Source organism: Argopecten irradians, chromosome 4 (assembly GCF_041381155.1).
Source record: "Argopecten irradians isolate NY chromosome 4, Ai_NY, whole genome shotgun sequence".
Taxonomy (NCBI): Eukaryota; Metazoa; Mollusca; class Bivalvia; order Pectinida; family Pectinidae; genus Argopecten; species Argopecten irradians.
The window spans coordinates 31052490-31067498 of NC_091137.1; the positions used below are offsets into that span (position 1 = coordinate 31052490).

The 15009-nt window shown below is 32.1% G+C and overlaps 1 protein-coding gene across 4 annotated transcripts in view; it reads left to right on the top strand.

Moving 5' to 3' along the window:
- LOC138321271 (transient receptor potential cation channel subfamily M member-like 2) overlaps positions 1-9142 on the top strand; it is a 62804-nt gene extending 53662 nt beyond the window's left edge. For all 4 annotated transcript variants that reach the window (XM_069264827.1, XM_069264826.1, XM_069264828.1 and 1 more), the window contains 10 exons: positions 710-836; positions 1175-1367; positions 1711-1825; positions 2231-2376; positions 2655-2746; positions 3089-3286; positions 3701-3806; positions 4086-4229; positions 4814-4927; positions 5523-9142. In XM_069264827.1, the coding sequence (XP_069120928.1) occupies positions 710-836; positions 1175-1367; positions 1711-1825; positions 2231-2376; positions 2655-2746; positions 3089-3286; positions 3701-3806; positions 4086-4229; positions 4814-4927; positions 5523-5639 (1352 nt within the window). In that variant the 3' untranslated portion in view covers positions 5640-9142. The remainder of the gene's footprint in view (positions 1-709; positions 837-1174; positions 1368-1710; positions 1826-2230; positions 2377-2654; positions 2747-3088; positions 3287-3700; positions 3807-4085; positions 4230-4813; positions 4928-5522) is intronic.
- Positions 9143-15009: the final 5867 nt, after the last annotated feature.

The following is a 15009-nucleotide window of genomic DNA, read 5'->3' on the forward strand; positions in this document are numbered from 1 at the left end:
GATTTTTCGAGCTAACTCTTTGTCTTGGTATCAGAATAAGACACATTGTGCAATAAACGTTTTAATATATTGGAATGTAAATTTATCTCCAATATACCATGAGTTATCTCCCTTGCAAGTAAGTGGTCTCCCTTTGTTGATTTGTAAAATGTATTGATACTTTGCTATGTTTGTACTGTGTTATTTTTTACTATCAGCTCTAACTTATATGCTTTAATACTGAATTATGTAAAGAGTATTCTTAAATTTGCATGTTGATTTTTTAACTTTATTTCTTTTATTTGTCAATATTTCTTTTATATTTTTTTGTGTGTGTGAAGGTCTGTGTTAAAAGCCAAGTTGAATATTTAGACATTTTATTTTATTTTTGATTGTTAAGAATAATGGGTTTTTTCTCACAGAATTCTAATGATGAATTTTCACGATATGCAATTATAAATCATTTTCCTTCATTTCACAGAAGTTAAATTATAATTTTACACGGCATTGTGTTAATTAAATGTTGAACATTGATGAAGATGATTTTTCCTGTATCAAATCTGAAATCAATTTTTGAATTATGTTGATGACTACGACATTTAATTTTAATGGATCTGTGTTAGAGGATAATTTATTATCTATTAAACAATACAAATTAGAAATTATGATGAAAAATGATGAAAATTCATATTGGTCTATTTAATTGAATAAAATCCGTTTTCATTTTAAGTCAAAAAGCTCCCAAATGAAAGGGAGATAGTCCAGTGGGAGAATGTGATAGCAGATGCTTACCTGACACGGAGGGAACATTCCGAAGCAGAGAATATCGACAATAGAATTAGCATCATGCATCATAGGTGAGTGATGGTAACTGAAATAGGACCTAGATTACTTGTTATAACTACATGTAACTGCAAAGACTGCCATAAATAAGCATGGCTACGTTCATTGTAAAAAGTTCTAAATGAAATGCCTGGTATTGTTCTACAAAGTCGTTGATTGTATTTAATTCATTGTAATAGTAAATAATCTTGAATAGGATATACATTTAGTGCATAATTTGATAAAACATGTTTTAAAATTACCATTTGTCTTCATATTAATCATGTAAATTGTTTGTTAAACATATTTCAAACTATATTATCGAAAATTATAAGAAAATAAAACTTCCTACCACTCACTTTGAAATTTGAAGAATGGAGATGTTGATGTCTAAAGTGGAAGATATACAGGACGAACAACAGAACATTGCAGCCCATCAACCATCTGTCACCGGTGGAGCTCCGTTCACTGCACCTCCTCCCCGTCCGCCACCAGCCCAACAGACGACAGTCACAGCTAAAATGCCACCACAGTTAGAAAAACGCATCATTTCTCTGGAAGATCAGGTATATAATGCTAAACATTAGACATGATTGTGGTAAAAAGGAACCTTGTCACACGTCTAGTGGGTAACGTTAATTTATCCATAACACAGGCCCATAGACCTTTTGAATCTTTAAATGCATTACAATGGTTGACCCTGTTTGCCACCCATTATTTGGTTTTATTGAATCTAATTGGCGAACAAAATTCCGTTTTCCCTTCTTTTGAATGATAAAGAACATCATTAAGACCAATAATTATGAAATTGGACAATAAATAGAAGTTTACATAAGTCTTACTGGCTTTGAATTAATTTTATAAATAATATATATCATATACATTACGTAATTTGTCTTTTCTCCCTAGATGACGGTGACCTGCAAAGCTCTGTCATGGATTGTCCAATCGTTACAAGAAAATGATATGTCAGCCAATAGAGAACCTCCAAAACTACCAGAACTTCAGACGAATAAGGAAATAGGTATTGTTGTTAAATCTAAAAGAAGAAGGATGTATTATTCCTGTCAGTTCATTTGAATTTTATCAATATGATTCAGATTTTATATATGATGTATTTCAAGTGCATTCAGCCGTTTGTGTTATCCTCTGTATAAAGACTACCTGTTTAGACCACTTTCTTTAGGTCCCAAATGGCCAGCCCAATGTGTCATTTGTATAAAGACCACTGGAGGACTATAAACAGGCCATTTTTGTCTTGGTCCCTCTGGGTCTTCATAGACAAATTTGACTGTACATTCGGATGTTTCCTTTTACTTTACCTTCTGAGTCGTATGTTTCCGTGCTTTCATTTTTTCCATTTTTACAAACAAAGATTGTTGTTATATTAATTTATAGATAAGGTTTCAGTATTTCTTCATTATTACAGAAATAAAAAGGCGGAAAAAGGTTGAAGATTTAGCCCTGACAACGATAGAGAAAAAACGAGAGCTTCACTACAGGTCAAGGTCAAGTCCTTACCCTGGCAGTTCTGTCACCCGTTTCTTTGTACCTGATGACCTCGTGTTTTGGGAGGTAATTACCTACGTGCACAAATCAATGTATTATTCCTTACACTTTACATTATTGAGTATATACTGAAAGTAATTGTAGTAGTGAATCGAGACAGGAAGTTAAAGAAACTTACACAGATATACTTTTAGGTGTATCTAGAGAGACTAGTTTCATATATTATTTACCAAGCGATATTCATGTTGAGGTATTGCCATGCTGTCAATATGAATATTATATCATTACAGAATGATAGATTTATTGTTTTAATATACATGTCTACCACTTTATCCTTTTTATAGACACCATTCCCAGAATATCGCCCTGTAAAATACCTGTCACCAGAGGTAAAAGCCAATCCATACTGGGCAGACAAAGAAGAACTCATAGAACTGTAAGTGATTATATCTTAACCATTACTATAATTAAAACAAAGAAAGGTAAGATTATAAACTAACATGCTTTCCTTTAAAAAAGTGCAGTTTAAAATTATTTCAATGGGAAGAGAAAAAAACGACAACCATTTGTTTGAGGTATATGTAGGTAACGTTTATATCTAAAATTGTAGGCGAGTGCTGACAAATCACAGCTTTTTAAATGTCATGTAAACATTATATACATGTAGCTATTTATCATCCGCTATGATTCTGTACAAAATTATAAAGCTACAAGTAAAGAAGTAATGAGAAAGGGACACATTGCTTTACTTGAATATCATCGGAGATTAATATTCTAGGCCACCTAACAAAAGAGAGGGAAAGATCAAGTTCAACACATTCGACTATGGTTGTAAGGTGGACCGCACCAGCCATCTCGGGGACTATAAAATTGTGGATGGCCTTCCGCAGAACCCTTTTGGCCGGACTGGTGTAATTGGGCGAGGTCTGCTGGGCAGATGGGGTCCTAACCATGCCGGTGACCCCATTGTCACAAGGTAGATATATTCTTATCATCATAATGCCATTCAATGATCATTCTCTTCTTTATCACGGTAAAATCGTGTCTAGGGTATATTGCACTAATGTTGAGGTCAGTATGTTAATTTCAGTTAGTATTTGTGTACCTAATTCAGATATACTAAGAAAAATGTACTTCATTTGAATTAGGCCTAACATTTAATATCGGTTATATCATGATATGTTTGATGATTATTCTGTCTTTTTATATTATATTTACCTCCCTTTCTGGTAAGTATCCATTGTGACGGCAGTGTTTAACAAAGTATGATGTTACGCTCGTAAACACATGATGTCACAATCAATACCTACCCGCCATGCAGATAACTTGTGTTATCAAGTTGATGTGCTTCCATATGTCAATTCCTTTAATATTTTTTTTTGTATTTTAGATGGAAACGTGACAGTAAGGGCCAAATAATTAAGAGTGGAGCCAAGCCTTTGTTGGAGTTTGTCAGTATCCAGAGATCGGACAATCAGCTATGGTCACTACCAGGAGTGAGTACTATACATTCTCTTCTCTAATGCATTCCAGATTTCTTAGGGGCTTTTTTTCCGTAAAATCATCACGCAGTGGTATCAGCTAATCAGAGCCAGTGTACCAAAAGATAGGAAACGATAACATAAATCATCTAGCCAATTAAAATTCTTGTTACATGGAAAAAGAATATTTCTATATAATAGTTGTAAAAATAGCACGGATTTCAATCATTGGAATATATGTATGTATTGTATAAATATGTTATCATGAAATGTTAACAATGGCTTTGATTTTAGGGAATGTGTGAACCAGGACAGCAGATATATGAATGTCTGAAAGCTGAGTTTTCAGAGGAAGCTCTTGGTTCTCTTGTCCAGAATGAGGATAAGAAAAAAGAACTTAATGAGAAGCTGGATATGATGTTTAAAATAGGCAAAGAGGTAGGTAGTTTTGAAAGCCGTTTTTAGTGAATAAGCTTAATATATAGCTCGAAACCAACGTGATATAGTTACATGTAACGGATTCGCCCCTGAAGACACATTTGAACTCTTCTGATTTAATGGCTGGAAGAGATCATTATGAATTTTCAGGGGTGAATGGAGGTAAATGGCCCTGGCTGTCCCCCAATTTCTCCAAACCTTATCAAATTGTCTATGTTTTCTTCTAAATTGCAACCATGATTGGTCACCCACAAAGATGCATGGCCTGTTTTACATTCTTTGTGTCATCTTTTGGATATATATTTCTTACACTGATCGGAAGTAAGACATTCCCAAAATGTACTCGATAAAAAGCAGTTTTACAACATTAAAGCTAAACAATACCGTTATTTTTCTTTAGTGATTATGATTAAAGACAACCAAAAATTATTTAAGAGAATAGTTTGGATAAATTTCATAAGATACCCATAGTTTGTGTTTTAATTGCGACTTTTCGAATAATTTTAATTTGAAAAGTATATATTATTATATAATTATCGATACCGGATATTCTATCAAATGAAAATTGACAATGTTATGTGCAGGTTTGGCGTGGGTATGCCGATGACCCTAGAAATACCGACAACGCATGGGTAGAGACACTCGTCTTCCATTATCACGATGAAGAAGGTTCCATTCTCAACAACTTTGTTCTCAGGGTATGTCATACACTCGCACACCTCCTTAAAAACTTTATTTTATATTATCATATTCTGTCTTTGTATATTAAAGGGTTATACATGCGGGTAGGTATCCATGCATTGACGTCTGTGTGAGCGAAATTCATGTCGTTTTCTCTGGAAAGTATGGCGTTAAGTGCGAAAACACATGACGTCACAATCATTACCTACATGCAAGGGCAGATAATTCTGTAATATGAAAATACAGTTTCTAAGTTAAATAATCATACACACTTACGCATTCTCAAACAAAATCTCAAAGTACACGAAAATGTGTATAGAAACTAATGAAGAAAATTTGGTGTACTCCATATATGTAGATATAATCTTGCGCGATTTTGGAGCACTTTGTATACAGTACAGGCCCCGATTTCTCGAAACAAACTTCAGTCCGAAAATGACTTAAGTTGAAAGTTTTCATGTAAGTTACATAAGGAGAAAACATTAAGTTTTGACTTTGGTCTGCTCTTTTCTTTGGAGAAATCGGTGCAAGATAACACTAGGAAGTTAAGTGAGAGTTTACACGAATAAACTGTTATCCGGCTTTGCATAAGTTTATTTGTTATTACTTCAGGCTGGTGAGACTGTAGAAAAGGCTACATGGAGTACGGCTTCTTCGTCACTACAGCTCCACGGCGCCCATTTGTTCTATCTGAAGAAAGTGGTAGAGAAACTGAATGCTGCATTCTGAGGGAAAAAGGACTGAAAGCTTCGTTCAAGGAACGTATAAACTGAATGCTAGTAATTGGTAAAATCGCATTCTACATGAAGGGATGAATAGATAAAATTTTGCATACTTGTGACAGAGAAACTGAATGCCTTTATATAGTGACAATAAATCAGAACATGGGATTATAGTATTTAAGATGCATTGGATTCTACTTTTAAAGGTTTTAAAATTGAACGTTTCATTCTAGACGCAGAGAATTGTAAAGATGGGAAAATTTAAAACTGGATTCTAATGTTGTGGGATGTGAATGTCTGCCATAATTGCTGAAAATAATATATAAATGCAAGGAAGTTACAAAAACATAATCAAAATGATATTATTTATTTTATGAAGCATTTTGCAATAGTATTGTTGACTTTAATTTCACCTGCTAACTATATAGTACGCTGAAAGCTATTTCGACTGCTTCATGTATTTACTTATTGTCTGTATAGAAGAGAAAATCGTGGATTGAAGAATAAAAAAATGCCATTTAATTTTTATGCAATGACAATAATATTTTGCTAATCAAATTTACATTCCATGTCAATTGTTAACATCCCCAATCAATGCCTGATTAGAAAATAATCGCATTTCTGAACGTCTAAAATTAGTCTTTGTATATATAATGGTATGGTGACGACTGTCGTGTTTATTAAAGTCGCACTTTATGTGTAGTATTATATATTTTAACTAATGATCTGGTGGGCTTTTTTTCTTACGGATATTATGGGATGCGTAGGGATATGTTTATATTTATCTCAGTGGTTTATATCTATGCAAAGGTAAATATCTGTATTATATATATAAACATTTTTTATTTATATTTGACTAAAACTTTCGGTTACATACATACTGATTGATCATATGTACTATTTTTGGTATATTTAACACATTCACTAGAATTTAAACTGAACAGTACACAAATAGCTGTATGGATGATTAGCTTTTTCTTTAAAAAATAAAAATTTAAATTAAAAGTTAATTATACATATTTTTCCGTATAACAGATAAATTTTGGCAATACTAAAGTGTTAAAGCACTCGATATGTTATGTTTATCTATGGAAACTTTAGGATAAAATGAAACCATTTGGAGGACAAAAAAGATGCTCTGAAAGCCTAGAATATCCATATACTTTCAAAAAAAGTTTTATAAGTGCAAATTATTTTTTGAAGTGTACCTGGTATTACAATATCTTTATAACACGGCAGATTAACACTCCGGTTCTTGCATTCAACACCTGCAATATATTAAATATCTTGAAAAATGCCATTTCTATAAGATACTCTACATTTGTAGGATACGTTCTGATATTATGAAATGTCATTACCATTTCACAATTTTGAGTCATTCATTAAAATTAAAAATAGAATATGAATATTTTTTTTGTTTTTGTTTCCATTTTATACATGTATTGATTTGTAGTAAGACAAGTGGTCTGTGGGTTACCATGGGAACCATAAATGTAATAAGCCAAAATTTTGTGACCTCGCAGCCTTAATTCTTGACATTTTGTCTTTAATTTGCAAATGAAGAGCCGATCATGTGTTAATATACAAATTGAAAAAAATGTGTAAATTTTATCACAATGCTTTAAAACTGGCGTTGATTATAATAGAAGGAATTATTTCATATGGCAAAAAAAGTCATTTTTGTATGATAATTGTAATTGTCGATGTATTTACAAACATATACGAAGTTTGAACATTTTATGAGTACTTTGTGTTTACGGTAGTCTAAATAATGAAATTTAACTCACTGGCTGAGGATATTTGATTTATGTAAATATGATTTTTTTTTTCACTTTTACCATTCCTTAGTATATTTTGACAAATGCTGCAGACCTGTGATATTCTAATAATATTGTATATGACATTTTCATTGATAACTGTTCTATTGATTGATGTTTTAACTCTATGAATACATTTGTGATTGTGTACTATCTAGTGATTTATGTAATCACTTGCTAACGACATGGCAGTTTACTTTTTCTATAATAGATCTCAAAACATTTTGTATGTTCGAAATTTTCACTCACGTCTGGCCTATAAGATTCGTATTTGTGACCGCCAGCCTAAAGATCCTTGCCAACTCTGAACATTGCCACCCGTCTTTGAGATTACTTACGTTGAGCATGTTTTGGTATTGGCTTTCCAAAAGCATTGTCACGTGTAATGTTATTCGTAATTCAGTCAAAATGTAGCATCAAACACTGCACAATAATTTTAATTTATTAACGTCATTTTGTGATGTATGTATATATATATATCTATGTTTATTTGTAAAAAACTATTTCTACAATATTTGAATTACTTCTTTAGTTTATTTATAATTAATTTTGAACTTGCGTCATTTATTCCTTTATAAAATGGTTTAAATTCTAATTTATTTTGTTAACACTGTTTGAATTATATATATATTTCAAAACCATTGCCTTATCATATTTAGCAAAAAGTATCATTTTTATCTCTCAAGTAAAAACCCAATCAAATCGCTCCCTATAGGGCCAAGAATGGAGCGTTTATTATGGATAAGATATTCTCATAATTCACCCTATTCATAATGATATTACTTATATTTCTAGTCTAGTAAGTCATAAAATCCGTCCTCAATTTAAGATATTTTAGGATTTATTTTGATAAATACGCTATTTTAATTCCGTCCTATGTCCTATGTGCATTTATACCATAACATCGCACCTATCCATCCAGTTGTTAATGATATTTTTGTAAACACTTTTTAATAATAATTTGATTTTTCACCTGTTACTGTAATAACTAATCATTGAAGACATATCCAATACCAGTGTGGTCTTTATTACTTTCACATTTTGTAGAATTTTGACATTGGTAAAGACATTATATCTCTCAATTGGCCTTGATCCATAACAAAAATGTTGTTATCACTTTTTCTCAAAAATTTCTTAAATGTATGTATATATTCCCCTGATTGATAATTATTCCAATTAGATTTTAGGGCGAATCAGAATGCAAGATCGCCTGCAGAGTTTGACAATTAAAGTTTGTTATCGCTATTTTTCAAAGTGTTGAAAGACACATTTGACATATATTTTCTTTTACAGGCACATAGATTACTTAACTTTTATTGTTTTAAAATGACCACAAATATGGAAAGTTTACTTCTAAACTAATGACTATGCTGCTGAAAAAAAAATTATTTCGTTTCTTGAATTTTCTTCATGTATTTATTTTTGGATAAACCACGTTTGTTAACACTACAATACCTTGATGATCTAAAGAACTGTTGTAGACTTTTCAACTTATCATTTCGTAGCGTGTAGGTTAGTGTATTTATTTTACTAATGATAAAATCATTGTGTTATTTTTTTTCTGATTTTTACTGTTGTCATTGTAGTTTTATGTTAATAACTTAATGTTAATGATTTATAATACTAAATATAGAATTCCACCATTACATATCATGTTGACCTTAAAAGTAATAAAGTTAATGAGTTAAAATTCCATGCTTTTTTTTATTTAATCCTTGTTTGTAAGGTCACTTTAGTTAAAGGAACACTATACGTAACTATCAGCAAATATTCAAGTTAAACTCGACTCCGATATTGTTCGTATTTGTAGATGTAGTTGAAATTAAGATATATTAAAGAATATTTATAATGTTTTTTAATAACTTTGGTACAGCAGTTGTTGAAAGTCGATGCATGTAAACATGCTTTCATTTTAAACTGGTCGCCATAGAAGTTACGATTATTGCCGAACGGAAGTCGGAAGTTCATGACCCATTTTCGGAAGAGTTCGGACAGGCGTTACGTAGTTACGGTAGTCACATGACGTTCTCGGCAACGACGTTACAATGTCGGCCAACTTCGGCTTGTTTGACTAAGTGGGACCCACCTAGCGATGTTTATATTTATTTAATTTTTATCAAAATATTCCTAATCATAACCGATCATCTTGACTTCGACGTAGTCCTGTCTCTGCATGATTTACAACAGGTTTTTTTTCAACATTCTTCTAAATCATGAAAAAATAAGAAAGATACGGATATTGGGCCTTTAACAATATGCACATATCGGCTGTAACTGGCCCACAGAAGACTGATGGGCAGGTTCAAAGGGGTCAATTTCACTGAAACTTCACAAATATCCTTAAGTTCAAGATTTGATCGTATTTTTCATGGACATGACTCTCTCTATAGGGGTTTAAGTTAACTATAGTATATATAGGGAAAAACATTTTGCGTGTACAAACTGTATTAGAATATTATGCATACATGGTTAGAATTATTAATATGGGTGTCCGTGTCAACGGTATGCTCCGGGTAACATAAGATCCTTACAAATGTATGCCAATAGGATACGAATTACTTCAGGTAATACATGTAAATATGGGACAAGGACGTTATCCTAACCGAGGAGATAGTCCGCCTTTTTATCAAAACATCAGGGCTCGAATTTCAGGCTGTTTTACTTGCTTTTTGCAAGTAGATATACCAGAATAGCAAGTGAAAAAAAATATGCACTTGCTTAATTTAGCAAGTGGTTTTTATCAGGGACAACTGTAAAAATGGCATAATGATTGAAAAATTGTTGTATTGGAAAATATGGGGACCCAGTTCTTACTAAAATGTTGTTGATATACATAATGTACCTTTTCACCTCACAACATCATACATGATATAAATGATTTTATATGTAACAAAACTGTAATTTAATTTAAATATGGATATTTAATTATAAGTAAAAATGCATTTTAGCAAGTACAAATTTAAGGCACTTGCTATTTTTAGCAAGAGACAAAAATTGTAAAATTCGAGCCCTGAAACATACAAGAAAACTCATATATTGTCTAATTTAAAAAATGGCATATTCAAGAAGGAATCACAAATAAATCGGAGCGCTCAACAATTATTGTTCTATACCAGTCAAATGAAAGACCGACCTTTTATGTACTTTCCCATACAAAACCTTTCCGGGGAATAGAAAGAACGCTATTCAGTTCTCATTATTCAAAGGCATTATTCTTGTCTTACTTATTATGTTGCGACTGGACTATTTTATGTATATAATAAGAAATTACTGTGAATAGAAAAAAAACGAAATTTGAAATCGTTAACTATAACAAAATTAAATAGTTAAAATCCAACATTTCAATTCCAATTTCAACAAAATTTCATTCCAATTAAATCAAATTAAAAAAGGATTAAACAACAGGCAATGGCTACGTAAGTTCTCTACCAGAATCCAATATGACTGTCGAGATCGGTTACTATATTCAATATGCTTACCGAACAGAAGGTGAATAAAGAATGAGCAAAAGACCGCCTAAACCTTTCCTTGAAAGTTTCAATAACAACATCGGCTTAATAAATGCGAGAAAAGAAAACTAATATTGATTCTGCGGCAGATACAAGTGTACTTAACGATCTCTTTGTGTAGTGGATTTATTGATCATTTATATAGTCTCCACCATTTGTCATTATATTTTCGATAGAATATTATGTATTCGTGTGATATTGAGTAGATGTTCAACCTATAATAATGTTTTTACATACCTTATGCATTTGTTCAATTGTCCGTAGAACATTTTTTTCATCCTCTTAAATACTTTTCTCTGCTTTCAAATGGTGGCGGAGTTTTCAGATTTTTACTTCGATGGGAATGATAAGGTCTTTTCTACTGGGCGTTTTTCGTCACCTCTATAATGACTATAAAATGAAAATGATCGTATGGTATCATGTGTATTATTTCAAATGTTATGAAATCATTAATGAGTCTTTATTATTAGAACACCATTTTTATTTGAAACAAAACAAACCTATATACATATAAACTTCGAAAGAGTGTTCATCACACAACCATCTATACAGCTATTGGTCATAAAAATGAGACTTCAATTTCTTGTTCATTCGTTTATTTATTGATATAGGAGGGGTTTTGTTATTTTGTTCATATATCTTATTACAATTGTCAGAATTACTGTGCTCGAATAAATGTCCAAAGTTAAATTTGAAGCAAAATAATGTAAGTGTGGTAAGGTCCGATAGGTTCTGTTAATTTCTCCATATTTAGAGATTACATAAATATGACATTTACGACGAAAACATTAAACAAAAAGGTAAATAGGTATTTACCTAATATCTAAGTTCAAATCCTATTTGTAGTAATAATAAAGATATTCTGTTTGAAAATGTCGGTGCAAACATAACATTTTCTAATCTGAGTTCCTCTAAATCTTCATTTGAAAAACCATTGCTTAATCGTCCAACTACGAATTTTTAAAGACGAAATATTTTAAAACCTCTTCATTTCTTAAGTGATTGCTATTTAGCAAAACGGGTAACATTTTTTCTCGCGTCAGCATCAAACAATACAAAGGAAAAGAGAACGCAAGTAATTTATTCAACTAACGTTCAATTGTGTCAATGTTTACATTATTTTTACAAGGATTTCGACAAAACACCATTTCCCATCCTTTTTTCTGTAAACAAAGTCTTTGTTTATTGGTGGTTCTTTGATGATCACAAGCAGTCCTGACTTTGTCGTAAGTGACATATTTTCGTTTTTTTGTGTCCGTCACAGAATATTCTTCTCTGTGTCTACAATCTTGCTCGATCCACTGCTCCCTTTTCAGGTCTGATGGTAAAAGGTCGACGTTACTGTTATAAAACATCCACTCAGAGAGACAATAAAGCATCACTTGGGTCGATCAAGTTCAACACTTATGAACATCCTCTTTGCCGAAAATGCTTAGCTGAGATGATTTTCTAGACGAAAGTCCGAAAGCCAAAAATCAACGTCATTGTTACACTAATTGAAATGTATGATTGCGTTCGAAAATCATGTTGCGGGCAATTTGATTTTCACAGTCTGATAATTTGTTTAACCGACTTATTAAGATAATCGCACTGATGAGTATTTTCCTTTCCTAATATGGACCATACCCACTTGTTTCGCCTTTGTTAAATGCCTAAATTCGATATATAACCATGATTCACAATAACAGAATTATACACTAATTATTACTGTCGACAGTAAATACACCGGAAACTTCAATTATGGCCGAGATATCAACCTATAGTTGTTTGTCATTTGACGACTTGATTTGAAAAGTTGGATGATGCACACTGGTTTGTAGGTTAAACATCAAGTACTGTACATGTATGTTTACATGTCTGAGATTTCATACATTACAAATAAACATATTAGATTTTCTTTTTGTCTGTATATTATTCATACTGTGTTAATTCTTGCCCATAACATAATCTTCCACTCCCCTACCCCTCGAGTAAGTTTGATCCTACAACCTTCATTTGCATTGTCGGATTACACCTACCACAAATATTTTTGCTATATTTGACACTGACGGAACACAAAGCTTCAGCACGTGCGCCGATTTGACTGATCTACATCCGATAGAGGTAGAACATAGTTTGAATGATGGATATATTGGCAGCATTATTTCTGGCTGGTGACCCATTACCGTTATTTAGAATGACGCAGCATACAAAATGTCATTTGTGTGTGTACAATATATAATGAAGACATACATGTACTTGTATATAAAACTTATCAAAAACATTTTCATGTTTTAAAAGAAGGTTCTATTTTTAGCTTAAAACTGACGAATTTTAGCAACTCTTATCTCAGAAGTATGACTATGGGGGAATGTATTATATTTGCTTTATTTTAAGATAGATACATGTAGTACTGTACTGATTCGCAGCATATATTATATGCTCCCTAAAACGAAAGTCAGTATTGCCAACTCACCCGATTTTTCCGGGTTGACCCGTTTTTTAGACATTTTAGAATGCCTAACCCGATTGACCCGGCGGGTCACCAAATAACCCGATTTTCAGCACTGGGACCAAAGTGTCAAAAAGCTCACAAAAAGTATGTCAGATATAGCCATTAGCGCAATTTTAATTATATATCAGGGCTTAAGACTCATATCAGGCCCTTGCATAAACAAACTTTAATAAAGGTGTGAAATTGTAGCAATTATTCTATTCAGTCATGTATCACGATGTCTATGATCGTTTTTAGCCAGAGCCAGCTGGGAAAATTAGACAGGGCCAATATTAATTAATACTGTTCAAAATCAGATCTAATCTCTTCAAAATTCTTCAAAAGCACAAACACTTGTGATTTCAGACAAAGATTTACTCACATGAATACATGTAAAACATAGTAAACGTGAACGGTGTCCTGTTGCAGTAGGCAGGCAAGCCAATCATAATGGCCGCCATTTTGTTTAGTCAAAGATAATAATGAAACCGGACACGTGTAGAACAAAAAATCCGGATTTTATCAAATATTATTTTAAAAGATTTTTTGATACAATATTTTTATTAATTATCAGATATTAATTATGTTATTACAAAAAAATCATCATAAATATTATTGAATAACAAAATGAAAATAATAAATATATGCATATTTAAGGCTTTGAAAAAGTGTTAAAAATTACACTAAAATGTTGTTTCGCATATGACCCTTGTTTTGACCCTTTCACCCGTTTTTTCATGGGTGATCACCCGATTTGACCTCGTCAGAGGTTGGCAATACTGGAAAGTAGGAAGGGAGATAATTCAATCTGAAAAATTACTGAGTTGAAATTATTTGACCTAAGAGAACGCTGATCGGGGTCACCTAAGCGCTTTTGACCAGACGACTATGTCGCTTGTGCTTGTCATTTCATTGTTTACAGAATTACTATCGTAAATCGTTTAAAAATCGTTTTGTATAATGCCAAATATTCATGTGAAAATTATTAGTATTTTTGCCAAAAATAGATCCTGAAATGGTGGCCCCTTCATTCCCCCATATATATATATAGCCATAATCTTACGATGACTAATCGCAAACAATATATTGTCGACCCTTTTCTCCCTTTTGCATGAAAATTTTATATCAATTATTTTTGTAGTAATTCAAATAGCTGCCTGTATTTTGTTATTCAATTTAATTTATTTCATTACACGTAACTACTTTTAATAACTTTTGGAAAAAATCATGATAATGGGCTCATTACTTTGGTCTCTTCCAAACGACTGTGTTTATTACATGTAAAAAATATAGATTATAAATCGATAGAAATGCTGTTAATCTGAGCCGTTGCGTGGTACCGATTATTTAGGTTTCTAGAAATCCGCCATTACAAGCAACAATAAGGAGGGAAAATGAGAAAAATCTCATTTTTTTCACGATAATGGGCCATCAGTTGGTATGTTATTAAATATCATTAATGTTTTCAAGTCGGTGTCTTAAAATATTATAAGCTGTAGTGCGAGGGTTTAAGGAAAACAAAAGTGGCAAACCTTTGGCTAGTCAATGTCAGTGGTATAACACTGACAAGGTATTTGA